Source organism: Dromaius novaehollandiae, chromosome W, assembly GCF_036370855.1.
Source record: "Dromaius novaehollandiae isolate bDroNov1 chromosome W, bDroNov1.hap1, whole genome shotgun sequence".
Lineage (NCBI taxonomy): Eukaryota > Metazoa > Chordata > Aves > Casuariiformes > Dromaiidae > Dromaius > Dromaius novaehollandiae.
Window position 1 is genome coordinate 12261332 of NC_088130.1, and position 18985 is coordinate 12280316.

General features: G+C 43.5%; 3 protein-coding genes across 5 annotated transcripts in view; 2 read left to right on the forward strand and 1 right to left on the reverse strand.

The window, feature by feature from the left end:
• LOC135324166 (uncharacterized protein C9orf40 homolog) overlaps positions 1-18985 on the forward strand; it is a 206908-nt gene that overhangs the window by 36058 nt on the left and 151865 nt on the right. The window lies entirely within an intron of this gene.
• Positions 1-18985, forward strand: part of LOC135324428 (transient receptor potential cation channel subfamily M member 6-like) — a 105608-nt gene that overhangs the window by 21285 nt on the left and 65338 nt on the right. For all 3 annotated transcript variants that reach the window (XM_064500729.1, XM_064500730.1, XM_064500731.1), the window contains exons 4-11: positions 3104-3284; positions 3767-3980; positions 5589-5713; positions 6495-6666; positions 8076-8250; positions 9205-9328; positions 10357-10429; positions 10550-10650. In XM_064500729.1, coding sequence (XP_064356799.1) covers positions 3104-3284; positions 3767-3980; positions 5589-5713; positions 6495-6666; positions 8076-8250; positions 9205-9328; positions 10357-10429; positions 10550-10650 — 1165 coding nt within the window. The remainder of the gene's footprint in view (positions 1-3103; positions 3285-3766; positions 3981-5588; positions 5714-6494; positions 6667-8075; positions 8251-9204; positions 9329-10356; positions 10430-10549; positions 10651-18985) is intronic.
• Positions 11160-18942, reverse strand: LOC135324429 (endogenous retrovirus group 3 member 1 Env polyprotein-like). The gene is made up of 2 exons (XM_064500732.1): positions 18090-18942; positions 11160-14092 (listed from the first exon to the last, which is right to left on the reverse strand). Exon 2 carries the CDS (start codon positions 14072-14074, stop codon positions 12761-12763), a length of 1314 nt encoding a protein of 437 aa, XP_064356802.1. The 5' UTR covers positions 14075-14092; positions 18090-18942; the 3' UTR covers positions 11160-12760.

Genomic DNA, 18985 nt, shown 5'->3' on the forward strand with positions numbered 1-18985 from the left:
TGGCTCTAATGTGCTGCCCAGTCACCATCGACCCTCCGAGTTTCTCCTCGTTACTCGAAGCATGACTTTTCTAGGGTGCTGTTTCTGCATCACTCCACGTTACTCCCTGCCTCACTAGTAGCTTGGTGAGCCTCTAAAGTAAGGAAGGAAAAGCTATTGCAAGGATGCTTTGAAGCTGTACGTGGTGCATTCAGAGGATTACAGGATAATGCGGGCTGGCAGGGACCCCAGGAGGCCTCTGGGCCAACCCCTGCCCAGAGCAGGCTCAGCCACGGGGCAGACCAGGTTGCTCAGGGCTGGACCCAGCTGGGGCTTGAGGACAGCGCCAGCACCACCTCTGGCCCAGCCCCGCTGCCGGGCTGTCCCCGGGGGAAACGTCATTTCTCCCCATACTGAGCTCTATCGCTTCCCCGGCGGCGCCTCCCCCAGCGCCTCCTGCCCCAGCACTGCCCGGCCTGGCCATGGCTGCACCCCTGTCTTCGTCCTGTCTCACCGCGGCCCTGTTGGCCTCTTCCTCCCGCCCAACCAGGGCCCTCTGAGCAGCACCTGCCCTCCCATTTAGCCACCGGTTCCCCCAGATTTGGAGTCCTTTACAGCTCGATGGAGCGCCCTCCGTCCTCTCCTCTGGGTCACTGAACAGGACAGGTCCCAGCAGAGACCCTCGCGGTGCCCCATGTGACACTGGCCTCCAGGTAGGGTGCGACCCATAACCACCACCCTCCGAGCCCGACCCTCAACCAGTTTTTTACCCGTCTTGTCGTCCTCTCACCCAGAAAATAACATCCCAATTTGGATACAAGAATATTGTGGGAGACTGTGTCAAAAGCCTTGCTAAAGTCGAGGTAAACAGCATCCACTGCTCTCCCCTCATCCACAAATCTGGTCATTTTATAACAGCATGCAATCAAGTTGGTCATGCGTGATTTACCCTTGGTAAATCCTCTGACTGTTTCTGATCATCACCTTCTCCCTCATGTGCGCAGATGTGGGCTCCAGCAGGACCCCTCCCAGGATTTTCCCAGGGATTGAAATGTTGCTGACCAGTCTGCAGCTCCCCAGATTTATTTTTTGCCCGTTTCTGAAGATGAGTGCAGCACTCGCCTCTCTCCAGTCATTGGGAACCTCCCCTAATCTCCACAACATGTCAAAGCTGGTGTATAGTGGCCTTGCGAGGACATCCACCAGCTGCCTCAGGGTGCAGCCTGTCTGATCCCAGGGCCTTGTGCAGGTCGAGTGCTCACAAGCAATCCCTAACTCAATCCTTACCCCGGCTGGTGGCTCCTCTCCTCTTTGAGCCCTGTCACATACAGCACAAAGATCTACAGCAAAATACAAAGAGCTCCATGTAATGTCCTGGTTTGATTTCCTCACCCTTTCTGAAAGCCTCCTGGTCTTGACTTTCGACTTTCCAGATAGCTCAGGAGTTATTTGCACCTTGTCCCTTCCTGCTAGACACCTAGAGAGAATGTGCCAACTTGAAGCAGAGCAAGAGCTGTCTGGATAATACCAGTCCTTTAGAGTTCATACATCTGTATGGTAATCTTAGGTCTAAAAGCAGGTGTATATACCCTGTGGTGCCTGTGTTAGGTCCACGTGCAGTCCTCTACCGCCTGCTCAGTGTAGCTAAGGCTTTCTGCAAACGTGGCTGATCCCTGTGTGCATTTGCATTTAAACATTTAGAACGCAGTGCAAATGTTGTTATTTACTAAAACAGTTTGGTGTTCATTGGCCCTCTCAGTTTCAAGATTACTGCACTGATTTGTCATGTCAGACGGTTAGTTCCTTTCCGTAGGATCTTTGCTATGAAAAGGCAGGTTGCTGCAGTTCATGTTGCTCTAGGAAGGGCTACTGATGTGACTCTGTAAGGCACAATAACATCAGAGGTAGTCCTTATGTGCTGATATTTTGATGGTAGCTTTCTGCAGTGCTAGGTTTCGACAACTCTTTAATTCTCCACTGAACAAGATTGCTTGATTGAGTTATTAATTCCTCAAGACTGTGGGATGCCTCCCTTCTCCAGTCTGCTTTTGTAGAGCATTGAATAGATCCAACGTCGTTTGCCTGTGCTGAAAAACTAAAGTGCACACATACTTTATATGGTTTCTAGGTGTCTGAAAGTGCCTTTCTAAAACAGTACACCTGCTTAATTTGCTTAGGGCTTTTATTTTTTTTAGATCCATTTATCTTTCACCATTTAACTTTCTCTCATCTCCATAGAAAATGTTCTGTCTTTCTGCATGTTACCTCTTTAGGGTTTTGCAGATCAAGTTTACATCTAACCTGCTCCTAGATCCACAAGTAATGTTTCAGAGTCCCAAGGAATTCATTAAGTTTGGGATGTTGGAGGCTGCTTGGTATCTCACGGAGTAGAAGGGAAGGCTTTCTCTAAATTTCTCAAGAGTGTTTTAACATCAGAAATGTCTAAAGGGAAACTGGAGTATCAGATGTCATTATAAATTACATCCAAGTTAATCCTGTAAAACAGGCCGAAGCCTGTCAGAGCCTGTATAACAGTGATACTGATTGAATTTGGAGCCTGGGCTATTCATCTGGTTGCAAGCTTTTAATGCTAACTGAGCTTCTGCTGAATTTCCATTAACATTGCACTTCAATCAATTTATTTTGTATATTCACTTTGCTGGTGTCCAAGAGTTAGTAGAAAGGTCACCCTTAACTCCTCTCTAGACTTAAGGTCACTTCTCTCCTCCTGGTTGATGACTGTAACGCCAAGATCATCTTCAGTACCTAGAATAACCTGTGGTCATAACTACAGAAAAGTCTTGATGGCCCAAAATATTATTCTTAAACTTCACATATGAGCCCAATAAATCTGAACTGCTTTGCTCAGATCAGAATTGCTTCATGGGACTGTCAAACTGTTATTAGTGTTCCCCAGGTATAAAAAAAATCCTATATCCTTCAAAACATATTTATGATTTTATTCAATGTCATTTTGCCATTGCTGAGTTTTCTCATCTGAGTTCATTTTTGTTATATTTAGTGTCAGAAAGCTAGAAAATCCATTTGGGCTATTCTGATCAAGATCCTACAGCCATGTGCAAGTGTGTATGATATAAAATCATTTCTTTATTTTTAATGTGAGGTGTTGCTGTGGACGGCTGATTGGAGATCACCCAGAGGTAGACTGTAGCTGGCCAATCTATCAGGCTGCCCTGCAGAAAGGCGATGAAGAATGGTCCGTGCAAAAACACACAAAGACGAGTCCAACTGATGCATTTGGGACAATCAATTTCCAAGATGGAGATCATACATACCATGCCAAGGTTTGTGTGTAATTTGATTTTTTTTTTAATAGGTGCTGGGTTAATATGTACTTTTTTGTAATTTCAGTGTAAGAAAGGCAAAAGGTGAGGTTGGGTGAATGTTGGATTGTTAGTCCTGAAAGAACAGGGCAATGTACAAGTAACTCGAATATATATAGTGTGTGTGTGTGTGTGTGTATATATATATATATGAATATATAGTGTGTATATATATATATATACACGTGTATATATATATGAATATATAGTATGTATACAATATTTTTAGGTTGAGCTTCATTGAGATTAAGAGCAACCTGACTTGTTCTCTGTATTGCTCACTGATACATTTTTATGCTATCGCATTAATACCTTTCTTTGTGAAAGTTCTGATGTTTCACAAGATCTTTAAGACGTTAGAGCTGAGAAGTTTCTAGACATTTCATTTTCTTCACTTGAAGTATTTAAAGGATATTTATTTTACCCGTGATTATTTCTTCCAGTATATCAGACTCTCTTATGACAGCAATTTGGACCAGCTGTTGCACCTGATGGTTAAAGAATGGCAGATGGAATTGCCGAAGCTAGTGATATCTGTTCATGGAGGCATTCAAAATTTCAAGCTTCCCTCGAAGGTCAAACAGGTTTTCAGCAAAGGATTGGTCAAGGCTGCTGAGACTACAGGAGCATGGATAATTACAGAAGGCATCAATAGCGGTAGTGTAATTCTTTTTCTTTGTTTCAGTCTTCATCATATACGAACATGTACAATTAGGGCAAATACAATGTAGTTGTTTGTATGATAATTTGGGATATTCTAGCACAAAATAAGGGAATTTTTATCAGGAATAATGCATAATGCAAAGAGTGGCATCAGACTGCTCTCCTGTTGACTGATACTCTGAGTATTTTCAATATTTTTTTTATTAAAGAGGAAGGATTATTCTGCATGTAATAAGAAGCACAGTGCCAACTGATAGATAACCAGAACTTATGTTGCAGTGGATTTCATCTACTTCCTTAAAACATTCAGGTTCTGAAGACCATGATCAGCATCTTTAAAAATAGTTTTCAAATCTAAATTTAATTCACATTTTATAATTAAGAAAGTTTTAAATTATGATAATCCATTAACTAGCCTGTTAATATCTGAAATTCCCTAGACTATGCACAAAAGCTGAAGTGGTCAGTAAGCCAAGGAACTGAAAAAATCTTATTTCTTTAGCTCGTATTCAATCATGTGGCCTTAGAGGAGACTATCCTGTACATCAGAGAGGATTTGAATTTACACCTGACAGATGACCTAGATTGCTTGGCTATGCTTTGTGCCATCCTGGAAGCAGTATGGACAATCAGGAGATGACATGAAGCTCATGGGAAAATCCCCTTGATGAAAACCCTCATGTGAATGATGTGCTGAAAAATAGTACATTCATTATTAGATGAATTTAATCTTTTTTGATGAAGGAATGATCTGAAAACTTTCTATAAGCTAAAACTACAAATGAAACTTTTTAAATTGACTTGTTCAAAGCTATTCAAACATGTTTTTATTTGCATGATTTTTCTTTAAATGTCAGTTGCTTAGACAAAATCTGACCTGTAATCATTGCTGCTTTACAATAAAGTCTTAATGTATATTAGCTCAGGCTGCAAGGAGTACCAAGCACAGGAAGAAATACAGACTCATTCAATTAGCTGAATATAAAAACATAGACATGCAGAAATTGGAAAAGATCATTGCCAAACTATTTTCCATTAGCTTAAAAGTTGATTAAATTCAAATATGTTTTTAGAATGTTTGGATGCTTAAGGTGATTTTTTCTGTGTTTTTTTTCTTTTCTTTTTGCTCTTAGTTTGTCGTTCTAAGGTCTTCCAATAGAGTGAGGCATTATATTTGAAAGAATAGAGTCTAAAAGTATAGTATACTAACTTTAGTGTACAATGAAACTAATTGAAATCGTTAATAATTAAATGTAAATACTAACAAAGTATTATATGTTAGTATAAATACTAACAAAGGCATTAGTTTCAATCTTAGTTCTGAGAATACTTATAGAAATAATAAGGTATTTATGCAGGTAGATAGATCCATTAGCAACATATGTGAATAATGTTAATTACAAATATGTGTTAACTTTGGTGCGTTACGTCTGAACCTTACTATTCCTGCGGTGCATGTCAAATGTAGAAGTGAGGAGGATAGTTTTATTTCTGTTCAAAACATAACCGTAGAATAAAGTAAATGATGGAGAACCCTTTCACTGGTGTCTGGTAGCAGGAATCCAAATGTAGCAGAAAAGTGATGATTACTTATGTGTTCAGGAGTGTCTAGGCATGTGGGGGATGCCCTGAAAGGCCGTGCCTCCCCGTACCTGCGGAAGATCTGTGCTGTTGGGATCCCTCCCTGGGGCATCATCGAGAACCAGAGGGACCTCATTGGAAAAGATGTGAGTTGGACATATTTTGCTAAGAAAAACCTTCCTATTCAGGGGAGGTTTTGGCTTTCTTATCTACATCATTTTCTGCCTGCTTCTCTTCACTGGTTTGGTTTTGTTGTCAGTAAAAGCAATCTTAGATTTTGCTCAGCAGTCCAATTCTATCACATGTCGAGGCGCTGTATTTTGCTTTTCATATGTAAGTAATAGTTTTAAAATATTTCTGTTCTTATAGAAAATTGCCATTTCTTTTTGAAATTTTGTAATTAACTAGGCAATTGTCTTGTGTGTGCAAATGATGTATTTCTACATTCATGTGATTCAGGATAAGCAACCAGGTTAATAGTGTACACAAGTAGGCTATTAAAATGCATAATTTTTATTCATAAACTGGAATTTTATGTGAGTGCCTGTGTGAGGGCACAATCTACATAACTGTTTAAAAACACTTGACAAGTTAGGGCAAAATCATTCCATGTAAATGACAGATCACATTTTTTAGTAGAAATACAACAGGAAAAAATATGCTACTGTGTTTCAACTATTACAAAGGCAGGCAGTGACTCATCTCCTTACTAAGGACTGTAACCCTAATCATAAATGCTTTCTGTGGTATTAGTTATATTTTTGTTGCTGTTAAGAATCAAATGAAAACCCGTGCTTGATTAGAGCAGCAGGAAGCAGGATGGAGACTTCCACACAGTATGACAAAGAAATATATATAAGTGAGGCAACACACAAGGCAATATTTTGCTGATTTCTTTAAAGATTTTTTTTATTTTGATTTTCTCAGGTAGTTTGCCTGTACCAGACTCTTGGTAATCCACTCAGCAAGCTGAGTCCCCTCAACAGCATGCATTCTCATTTCCTAATGGCAGATGATGGGACAGTAGGCAAGTATGGGAATGAAATGATGCTCAGGAGGAATTTGGAGAAGTACATATCACTTCAAAAAATACACACAAGTGAGTACTGCCTTGGTCACAGTTTGAAAATCCTATCCTGAAAGTCATGGAGATACTTGGCATTTCCCATTACATGCTGTGTATCTTCAGTTGCCATGGATTTCGCTGATTGAAAGTTAATCAATTCAGGTGTCTTGAACTCGATCAGGAGAAATGAAAAGGACAGCACTCTCAGAAAGAATTAGGCATTTGGGGTAACTCAGGTTTTGGTTTCTCAGTTGCAGAAACATCTAAAAGAGTCGGATTATTCTGAAAGTGCTGAGCATGTGCTCACTTTCCATGGTTTTGCATGGTCTTTATATCAGCATGAGAGAATTTCCCAACATTTTGACTAGGTGGTAAGACTGTCAGATTCAGCAGCACTTGAATCCTTCTCTGCCTCTTTATGATACTTTTATCCTCATTGTATCTTGCATTGCCTACCTCAGACCTCCTCAGGAACAGAAACACAGACTGCCTGCAGAAGGGAAACTTGTCGTCAGTGTTTCCGTTAGCCAGACTTTGTAGCTTCTGCTTCCATTGTTTGCCTATGCAATAACTGAATTATGGTATAGAAATCATAAAGAAAATATTTTTTACCTAGACAAGTTTTTCTTTTTATGCAGTAGATCATTTAAGCAATTTCTGGAAGTTGCTTCTGTTCTAGAGATTTAAATCATGAGATATGTTAAAAAGATATTTGTGGAGTTATAATATTGAATGCTTGCTTTTTTTATCAGCTCATGATATAGTTTTTACAAACTTAGAAATCTACCCAAAATCTTTTTAATGTGCTCACATGTACAGCTTCTTATTCAGCCTCTAATGTTTTTTCTTAGTACGTCTTTTTGTCACTTGTATTTCCTATTGTTTTTTTCTATTTCTATTGCATCTTATTTGACAGGTATTTATAATTATTAAAACAATGCCTTGCTGCTGTAAAACTCGTCAAAGTCTGTAAAAAAGTGCCTGATTGCTTTTCTGTATGTATAAGCAAGCAAATGGATATGGACCACATTTCAAACTCCATCAGTGTCCTTGTATGTGTGAGAGCTATTGCGAAGTGCAGAAGAAGGATACTTTGCATAATATGCTCTTTCTTCTTTCCAGTGCTAGGGCTGCTTACAATTGCATCAAGGGGTTTTCATGACCTTTTTTCCCCGATGGCAAATATTCTGTGAAAGTTGGTCTTAAAAAGTGTAAGTTAAATTAGAGATGGCGAAGGCATGATTTCCTCTCCATTGAACCACGTAGTTCCTGGGAGATTCCTTCATGAGTATTTGTTGATGAGACATTCTGATGTGTGTGGTGTTTTTGTTTTTTTTTGTTTTGTTTGTTTGTTTTTTTGTTTTTTGGGGGGTTTTTTTTGGTTTTTTTTGTTTTTTGTAACCAAGACCTGTTTGTAACTGGTTAGGTGTGTTTTGAAACAGGAATGGGCCAAGGTGTACCTGTAGTTGGGTTGGTGGTGGAAGGAGGCCCCAATGTGATCCTAATGGTGTGGGAGTACATGAGGGCCAGTCCAGCTGTCCCCGTGGTGGTCTGTGAGGGCACTGGCAGAGCTGCAGATATCCTGGCTTTTACCCACAAACGCACAGGTGATACGGGGTGAGTAGTGGCATACCGCACCTCCTGCTTGATTTGCAATATTGGGAGGGACCTGAAAATGCCTGTCTCCAAATCAGAGAGACAAGAGATTCCTGCCTCTAATAATGACCCCACCATGGGCTTCTGCTGGCTTTTACTTCTCTGAAGTGAGAACAGTACTTCTTCCTTCCCCGCCTCAAGCCAGTTTTTTTAAAAAAACCTATTCTGCCAAAATTACTAAGGCTTTTCTGAAGAGGAAAACTTTGAAACTGCATCTAGCTATTCTGAGTTATTTCAATGTTTCTAGCCTCTGGCTAGGGATGGTGTTGGGGGATGCCAGATACCTGCTTTGCTTTTGACCCCATCCCTTCATCCTTCTTGTCAGGATTGTGAAAGTGGGCTTGGGTTTGGGTTACACAAAGGTTTTGAGACTAGGGCTGGGGTTATTGGCTGTGAGTGCCTCAGTCTCAGGTAGGAAGAGGACCAATGTTCCCTAGCCTTAGTTTAGGTCCCAGTATATTTCCCATATATCCCAATATGCCCCGTATTTGTCATCCCATCTAGCTGTAACTCCTTCTGCCACCTCCTGTGCAGTCTCAGCTCCCCAGAGCCTTCGCTCAGCTGCAGATGCTGGGATATTGAAAGACAGAAAAACGTTATGAAACTTTATTGTTTTTTAGCTGCATATTCATAAGCAATCCTTTGAAAACTCTTAACCTTTTTATTTCTTGTGTTTCTAATGGTTTATGTGTGTGGTCAAGCGTAATGCCTATGTAAATAATAATTTATGTTATGTGATGTCTTTGCTCTGTTTTGTTGAAAGATGGGGGAAAAAGTCAACAGAGAAGTGAAAGTAAAAGAGGTTTCTCAAGTGTCTCTGCTTAGCACAAATTTCTTTTATTGCTGAGGTATCATTTGAGGTGGGATGAAGTAGCCAAAAATATACTTATTTTTGCTTTTATGTCTGTTCTTCAGGGAGTTGCGCCCTCAAGTGAAGGAGGAGGTTTTAGTAATGATCCAAAACACCTTTAATTTGGGGCAGAAACAGTCCAGCCACTTATGTCACATTTTGATGGAGTGCATGGAGCGCAGGGAATCCGTGAGTAGGGCTCACGCGCTGATTTTATGATGTCTTTGTTTGCGGTTACCCTTTTTGCTCTTTCTATGATGGGCTGGCTTGGGCTCAGCGGTTGCAAAGTAATAGCGTTATCTCTAATACGAAGATGACAAGAGGGTGTCTGTGCTCTTCTGTGCATTTCTGCTGGTTTCAGTACACATCATGTACCGCAGGGGAAAGGAGGCTCAGTGCGTTTGGTCAAAACTCCTGAAAAGATAACATGAAATGAGTCTCTGTTTTTATAAAGCACTAGTAACTGATCTGTGTATCCTTTGTTTTACTAAGGTATATATTAGGTAGTTCCACAGAAGCTATTTAGTTGACTTTTCAAGTCTCAGTGGTTGCTTATGAAACGACAGCCTTCGTGTTTTTGGCAAAAGGCCTGACATCTTTGTTTTCACAGTAAAGATTAAGTGATTCTTTTCTTTTTCCTTCTCTACTAGTGTCATCTTTGTAATTTAGAAATGCATCCATCCATTCTTCTACTCAGAATTTTGCTAGATTTTGTCTCTAGAGTATCAGGGTTTTTGAAATGTGCTGGCACATTTAATGGCTAGGGTAGTCATTTGGGGGTACTGAGTATTTCTTGTGAAAGCCATGACAATTGTAGCAATGGACACTAACAGGGAAATGATATAATAAGGTTTTTTTTTGTTTTTCTGTATGTTTTATTTTATTTGAGTGTCTAAGACTGTTTTCTAGTTGAAAACTGGGTAGATATCAGTCATGTTGCATTTTTACATTTCCCAGCTTTGAAAACTAACCAAAAGGAAATAAGCTCATGTTATAATACAGTAGGCTGATGTCAGTTTGTCTGGGATGCCATTGCATTAAAAAGCAAAATGATGTAATTTCTTATTGAAACAGAGTAAACATATTCAGATATGGGTCCTTTGCCAGTGTTTGCACTGAGATCTGTGTGATTTAATCTAACACAACCCTTACCAAGAAGAAATAACCTCAAGCTTTTCCGCCCCACCTCAAATAAAGTACTTTTACAATTCTAACAGATAACCATATTTGATGCGGAGTCTGAGGAACAGCAGGACATTGATTTGGCAATTCTGACCGCACTCCTGAAAGGTACTTATCTGAGAAGACGACCTGTTTTCATCTGATGTATAGCTGTCTTGGCTTACCCATTCAAAGCAAAGGAATAACATTAATGTATGAGAACTGTTAAATTCTTTGTTTGTTTGCTAGGTACAAATATGTCTGCTTCAGATCAGCTAGATTTGGCGTTGGCCTGGAACCGACTGGATATTGCCAAGAAACATATATTGGTTTATGGACAACACTGGAAGGTATGTTTTATTTTTCACAGTAGCTTTGTATTTTATTGTGGTGACTTATTTTCCATGATTTGCATTTGTCAGGCTTTAACTGAGGAGTAGTTTGGTGCTTGGATTCAGTCTTGGCATAATCATCTTTGATTTTGGAGAGACATTGTTCTTAAAATCACAGTGGTCAACAACAGTGAGCATCACATGAAAATTAAAAACACACTTGTTTATCTAGTCCTATAATTTTCCCTGCTGGCTTTTCCAAATAGTTCCACTGGTCCTTCTGGATATATATCCCTCAAGCCTGTTCTGGCAATCATTGCTGGTCAAAGATATTTCATTGTAAAACAGAGCACTCTTTTCTCCAAAGGAATTAATGTGCTGCCTCTCTTTTCCTAGCTCTAGACAGTACAGAAATCATTAGACCAATACTGAATCCTTTGTGGAGTTGTGTCGCGGCCCGAAAGGAGTCGTTCAGGACGACCTCCCTCCCCTTGGGGCCAAACGACCAAGTTCGTGATGCCCTTGGACTGAATTAAGGTGAAACGACACCAGCCAACCGGTTTTAAGATTTATTAACACAAAGATAAGGCATGTGGTCAAATAGGATAATTCAATGGCGAATACTGCAACTAGCTAGACAAAAACAGATCTTACCAACATTCAACAAAAGAGAGGGGGAAAGAGAGAGAGAGAGAGAGAAAGATATCACCACCCGTGGATCCAGCGGCGTCCTGTTGGTCCTCTTCCTTTGGGAGTCTCGGCAGTGGGGGGGGGCTCCCGTCTGGTGGTAGGTGGGTCCTCTTCACCCTGGGTGTAAGTTTTGGTGGTGCGCGTGCAGTAATTACAACTTGAGTTGGGTCCGACCCTAGGTTAGCTCGGAATGACACGCGTGCAGTGGTTACAGCTCGAGTTGGGTACCTCCAAAGAGGGACCCTGAACAAAGAGATCCCTGGGCAATTATAGCTTTTTCAAATTAAGTTTCCCACCCCCCCCACGTGGTAGTTCAGACCAATAGTAATTTTTGGGTCTGGAGTCTCCTGCTCCTTATTGGATCTCATCGTTGTTCCTAGGCAGGCTGTTTCTTTTCTCTCTTATCTTTTCTGTTGCAGTTTCTGCAGACAGGTGTGTCTTCCTTCCTCGGGTCCCACCATCATCTCTCAAGGTCTTGACAAAGAGGTGGTAACTCCAGCAATTAGCACTGTTTCAGCAGTGCACAGGAATGCAAATTGCTGGTAACTCCCTTATCGTTCCCGCCTGCGCCAGCTCTGGGGCCCTTTCTCACCGAACTAGGGAGTGTGGCCTAAGGCTTCAGCAAATTTAGCCACTCATGCCAAGCAAGTTTTATAGAAGTTGTGCTAAAAACGGATCCCAAAGTCTCTGCCCGATTGCGGTCTCGTTCAGTGCAGGCTCGGTGTGTCCTGGGTGGTCGCAGGGAGACCATCTCGGGGGTCGCAGCAGCCCAGTCCTGTTTCCGCCAGGGACAGATGGCTTGTTCGGGGTTGTGGCCTGCCTGCACCCCATGCACCAAGAAATGTTTAAGGCAAAAAATTCATTCATCTGTCCGCCACACCACCCTGTGACTTAAACATTGATTGGTACGTCTCCTTCCTGAAGTCTTCATGGCCTTCATCCACAGTGGTGATAGGAGATAGAGAGAGAGATATCAGAAAGAAGTATAGAAAGGGTAGAACAAGTCATGGGAAGAGTAAAAGGAACAATACAGGTTCAGGTAAAAGGTGCTTAACAGTGGTTACACAGAGGTGTTGCCCAATGCAAGCTCATGCTTTAACAATTTTAGCAACTTTTAACTTCACAGAACACACATCAAAATTGAGTTAACGAAGGTAAGTGATTGTTACAACAGGTATAACAGCTGGCAAATGCGGTATGGATGTCAATATGCAATTTCCTCCTTCAGGGTAAACTGGGAATGGGTTTAAATGATGGGTACTGTGGTTGGCTGTGGCCGATAGATGGCACGGATTTTCTTTATGCCGTCGGGTGAGGTGGTAGGAACAAATTGCATATTTGACACAACATGTCGGATTAATTGAACAAAGCAAGGAATTATACAAGGTAAAAAACATTAAAGCGGCAACTGCACCTAACAAATACAACATTAACTGTTTCACCCACGGTGCCCCTGGTAACCATACCACAAATTGCCACTCCAGCCGTTCCAGGTTTGGACGGGGACATGGGCTATTTTTCTGATATCTTTGGTTAACTGGAGAACTACCTCGCCTACATCATCTATTTCTAAACAACAGTTGGAAATATTTAATTTCCCACACAACCCTCCCTCTTCAGCTAACAGATAGTCTAAAACCATGCGGTGCTGAAGGATTGCCGTGCGCATCTGTTGGGACTGCCAAGTTAAAAGATCTTTTGCATCAGCGGTTTTGTTGGTAATAATTTCTAGAGCCACTTTTAGGTTGTAAATTGGTTCTCTTGCCCCCGATATTAGTTCATTAGGATTCCAGGTTGCAGGCCCATAATGTTGAACTATTCGTTCAGGAGGCCACTCATTATTTCCCCATTTTTGCGTCTCACCCAAATCTACCTTAATGGATCGCGTCTTACGGGCAACCCTTCTGTCTCCGAGGTTATCATATACTTTTATGCCTAACCAAGGTCCGCCTGTTTCTGGTAAAAGGAAAAACAAAGGTCTGACAATCCCTGTATAACAAATTCCCGACCACCCCGCGGGTAAAAATTTATATGCTGTGTGTCCGCAGATCCAGTAATGCCCCTTCTTAGCTCCGATGCCCTGAGCAAATGGCCCGTTTATCCCTGGTGGGAATTGAAAGTAAGTTGTGTCTCTGTCACCCAGAGGGCTGAAAAATGTGGTTGCCCCATCACCTATTTGGCCGGTATAATACCAAGCCCCAGAAGTCTCTTCCCATTTGCAGGTTTGCTTGTAAGGGGGATAATTGGGTCGTTGGAGAGTTAAAGTTTTGTTTTTGTTTGACCAGTATCCCTCAAGTCCCCAATTGTGCCCCGTTTCATCGAGCCACATCCATAGCTGGAGATTCCTGTTTTTGTCGAGCGGCTTATGAGCGAGTGTCCATCGACATTTACTTTCCCCCACTTCGATCCCTCCCTCCTGGGTATGAATTAAACAATATTGCTCCATGGCTGGAAACTGAATTGGCCAGGTCCCACTGTCGTCCCACATGTCGTCCACGGTTTCGCTGTAATTGCTTACGATCTGGTCTGGGGTGAGGGGTGTGGACGTCCACGGCCAGCTTGATAACCCTATCGGTCCTCTGCACACCCAGCAGTGGCTTAAATTGAGAGTTTGGCTTACTGCTTTCACCAGCAACACGAACTCGTTGTTCTCGAAGAGATTAAATGGCTGGGGGGAAGGTAGGGGGAGTGGTCGTTCATCACCCTCGTGGATGCATCCTTGAATCACGATGGTCCAGAGCAGTAGGTGCATCTTGGTCAGATCGCTGCCCTTGAAAACAGGAATAAGGACAAACTCGCTCCTCGGGTCAGAAGGAGGGAATAATCCATTTTGTGTGAATCTTGTGGGTTTTCCCACTAGCATCTTTTGCTCTCCAAGTACATTTATTATTCTATTAACCTCCCAGCAGTTTTGCTCCTGAAAAGGAAGCCATTCCGGGCAGCCTTTGAACACCATATATGAGTCCATGTAGATGTGTACAGGGGAAGTAGCCTGGCCTTTGCATTGGGATACGCTCCACACTGCAGCCAGCTCTCCCACCTGCGCACTGCCCTCTCCCTCTGTAATGATCTGCTCCTTAGTCCCCACTTGCAGCGCCACAGCCTGGTATCTCCAGGTTTTCCCTTTCTGCTTTGAGGAAGCATTTAGGATCTGATTGGAAAATGGGGGAGCTACTAGAATTACAGAGGGGAGTTGGGGGGTTTCTTTATTCAAGTCTGCCTCATCTTGTATATTTAAAACTTTAGCAGCTCCCTCTGTTACGGAGAAGATTTTGCAATAGTGCTGTATTTGTGTGTACCATTTTCATACAGAGGCTCTCTGAGCCACCCCGTCAGGGGGCGGGGTCCCTGCCAGGACCGCTTTGGTCACCTTAAACGGACCTTGGAGAACTATGGGTTGCTTTCGAATAGTTCGTTCAGCCTCCCTTAGGGTGAGGCTGACTACAAACATCCCCTTCTTCCACATAGTGTACTGTTTTTCAGCGTCATATAATGGCCTGGCAATAATTGAAAAATCAGGAATGTGCTTCCTCCAAAATACGAGCAGCCCTAGAGCATATGTTGCAGGTCCTTTTTGGACTCCAGCATTTTAATTGAGTCTAATGAGGACAGGGTATCCGGGGGAATGCAGGTCATCCCCCCCCTCCACCAGATTCCCCAAAATTTTACTTCACTGGAGGGAGTTTGGATCTTTTCAGACGGAATTGTCAGCCCTGTCTGCTCTAGGTGAGCAATAATGTTGCACTGTGTTCTCTCAACATCCTCTACCTGGCTCCCTCCCATGAGCACGCCGTCTATGTATTGATAAATTTTGACTCCCACCTGTATGGGGACGGTTTCGAGCTCTTGTGCTAGCGTAGGGGATGCTTGTACCCCTGAGGTAGTTGAGTGAACTTGTATTGCTGTCTCTCCCACGTGAAGGCAAAACGCTCTTGGTCCTCAGGCTGCAAAGGGACCATAAAAAACATGTATTTGACATCGATTGTTGCCATCACGGGGTGGGACTTCTCCTGGATAGTCGCTATTAATTCAGCAATATTTGGCACAGCAGCCGTCAGTGGGCCTGTATTGTTATTCAGATGCCGATAATCAATTGTCAATCTCCACTTTCTGTTTGGTTTACAGACTGGCCACACAGGGGAGTTACAGGGTGAGTGAGTGGGAATAATTATCTCCTGTTCTCGTAATTCAGTTATTACAGGGGCAATTCCCTCCCTTGCTCCTAATGGCAGAGCATAGGGTTTGACATTGATTATTTTTGAAGGAGGAAGTGCGGGTGCTGACTGAAGCAGCCTCGTCGAGGCTACAGGGAGTCCAAACGTCCACTCTTTTCCTCCCAAGTCTACCCAGGTACGGCCTTTTAGTAGGTCAAGTCCCATAATATTTGTTGGCAAATCTCCTAGTATCATTGTGGTTTCAACTGGAGATTCATCACCTGGCAGCCAGCATTTAATTCGGGCTGTCGGTTGTGGTTTAGAATTACCAAAAACATCAGTGACCCAGATTGGTTTCTTATCGGCCACTATTCCATTGTTATCAGCGATATCCTTCCGAAGAGCTGATATCTGGGCCCCAGTGTCTACTAAGAAAGTAACTGGAGTTTTAAAGGGCCCTAGTGGGAAAGTTATCAACAAGTCTCCTCTGCTGTTTTCTGTGAGCCTCCTTAAGTGGACCCACTGGCCGTTCCCCGGCTCACTTAAAAGGGACAGCTTGGGGGGTTTTCCCGACTCCGGGCTTTTAAAATCAATCAGATCAATTTCCTGGGGTGCAGACGGGGTTACTACTCTAGGTTCTTGGGATAAGGGAGCAGGATCTTTGGGATTTGAGGAAGATGGGGTTCCCCTTATCCTGTCCCAACTTCTTACCAAACTTTCCAGGTTGCTAGTTGGTAACCTATCCATGACTTCTCTGGGAATTCCCTTTGAAATGCCTTCTGCCCACAATAATTGTCTCCTGCTACCCGACACCCGTACCGGTTTCCCAGGATGTGGGGGTCGCGGCGATTTATGTTGCCTCCCACCTTCCTCAACTCTTCTTATTTCTGCTTTATGCTTTGTTTCCCCCTGGCCAGTGAACCCCATACGCCTTCTGTAATTAATTAGTTCCTGTGCCACTTCCCCCCAAGTCATGTCAGGGGAGCCTCCCCTTCCCCTCGGTCGGGGAGCTCCTAATCGGTCTTGCAGCTGGACAGCATATAGCTTTAAAGCATCAGGAAGTCCCCTGATCAGAGGATGTAACCTCTCGGGGTCTGCCACACACTGCATGGGGGAGGGCTGCTGCGGAAGCAGCAAACGGTCATGCATCAATTGGAGGCAAGCAGTTTTCTGCACGCTTTCCAAAATGTGGCCCGCTGTGGGTGTTTTAATAGAAAAAGGGTCTCCTCTTTCCATTGGGTCTAATCCTCCTGCCCAGTAGGCTACCCTCTGGGTCAAGGACCCTGGTTCCCTATTATCATTTGTGGTTAGGAAGACTCCGGGTCCCCAATATCCTCTAGCCTCATCTTCGCTCAGCAGAATGCGATCCCCCCCAGTGAGGGAGACTCTCCACACATACTCAGTTTCAGTTTCCCAGGAGCCCCGGGAGTATTTTTCCTGTATTTTAGCCAAGTCCTGAGGGGAATAGGGGATAATACGCGTGGTATGTTGTTGAATACCCCCTTGACCATTATCAATGGTTTCAGTTTTAATCAAGGGTCTCATTACTACGTTCCCATCTCCAGGATAAAAGAGGTTCCTGCTCTCTTCTAATTCTTTAATTGGATATATGGATTTTAGATCAGATGCCTGTTTTCCGTCTAGTTTTGCCAAATTCGAGAATCCCAGTTCACTATCATCAAACCCCCGCCTGTTTTCTTCCAGTTCAGACGGCAGGATTCTCTCTCGGTCTAATGAGTCTGATAAGATTGTTTGAAGTCGCTGAGTATGGTTGCGCTCAGCAGCGAGTTGACTTTGCAAGTTTCTCACCTGTTCTTGCAAAGACTCAATTGTCTCTTTGTCTCGACTCTGCGAGTTTCTTATCTGTTCTTGCAAGGACTCAATTGTCTCTTTATCACCCTGCCTCTCCCTCTGGGCAGCAATTAGTGCCGCCCCTAAAACAGCACAAACTGTTGCTTTTCCTTTCCCGGTTTGTAGTTTTCGTTCCTTTGCCAAAAGAGTGATCCTATCTGCCACCGCCTTTGAGTCATGCCAATTGTTTTGGGCCCAAGCCATGCCAGGAAGAGAGGGCAGGGCTTTATAGCCCTTCAATTTTTCAAAGAGAGGATTATCCTCCATTGTCGGATCCTCAAATCGATCCCGACAACAACTATCACACAACACAAAAGGAGACTACTCCAAATTATTCAGCCTACTGTGGGTTCACGTACCCAGTGCGGATCTTTACAACAAGATCCTCTGTCCCCGCTCCTGTCAAGCACTTCCCAAGGAAGGGGCCACGCTAAGGGCCCTGGTCCCTTCTGGTAGGTTCAGTATCTCAAGGGCATCCTGCCGACTACGCCAATTATGTCGCGGCCCGAAGGGAGTCGTTCAGGACGACCTCCCTCCCCTTGGGGCCAAACGACCAAGTTCGTGATGCCCTTGGACTGAATTAAGGTGAAACGACACCAGCCAACTGGTTTTAAGATTTATTAACACAAAGATAAGGCATGTGGTCAAATAGGATAATTCAATGGCGAATACTGCAACTAGCTAGACAAAAACAGATCTTACCAACATTCAACAAAAGAGAGGGGGAAAGAGAGAGAGAGAGAGAGAGAAAGATATCACCACCCGTGGATCCAGCGGCGTCCTGTTGGTCCTCTTCCTTTGGGAGTCTCGGCAGTGGGGGGGCTTCCGTCTGGTGGTAGGTGGGTCCTCTTCACCCTGGGTGTAAGTTTTGGTGGTGCGCGTGCAGTAATTACAACTTGAGTTGGGTCCGACCCTAGGTTAGCTCGGAATGACACGCGTGCAGTGGTTACAGCTCGAGTTGGGTACCTCCAAAGAGGGACCCTGAACAAAGAGATCCCTGGGCAATTATAGCTTTTTCAAATTAAGTTTCCCACCCCCCCCACGTGGTAGTTCAGACCAATAGTAATTTTTGGGTCTGGAGTCTCCTGCTCCTTATTGGATCTCATCGTTGTTCCTAGGCAGGCTGTTTCTTTTCTCTCTTATCTTTTCTGTTGCAGTTTCTGCAGACAGGTGTGTCTTCCTTCCTCGGGTCCCACCATCATCTCTCAAGGTCTTGACAAAGAGGTGGTAACTCCAGCAATTAGCACTGTTTCAGCAGTGCACAGGAATGCAAATTGCTGGTAACTCCCTTATCGTTCCCGCCTGCGCCAGCTCTGGGGCCCTTTCTCACCGAACTAGGGAGTGTGGCCTAAGGCTTCAGCAAATTTAGCCACTCATGCCAAGCAAGTTTTATAGAAGTTGTGCTAAAAACGGATCCCAGAGTCTCTGCCCGATTGCGGTCTCGTTCAGTGCAGGCTCGGTGTGTCCCGGGTGGTCGCAGGGAGACCATCTCGGGGGTCGCAGCAGCCCAGTCCTGTTTCCGCCAGGGACAGATGGCTTGTTCGGGGTTGTGGCCTGCCTGCACCCCATGCACCAAGAAATGTTTAAGGCAAAAAATTCATTCATCTGTCCGCCACAAGTTGCCAGGTAAAATAAAGATAGAATTAAATGTGTGATAA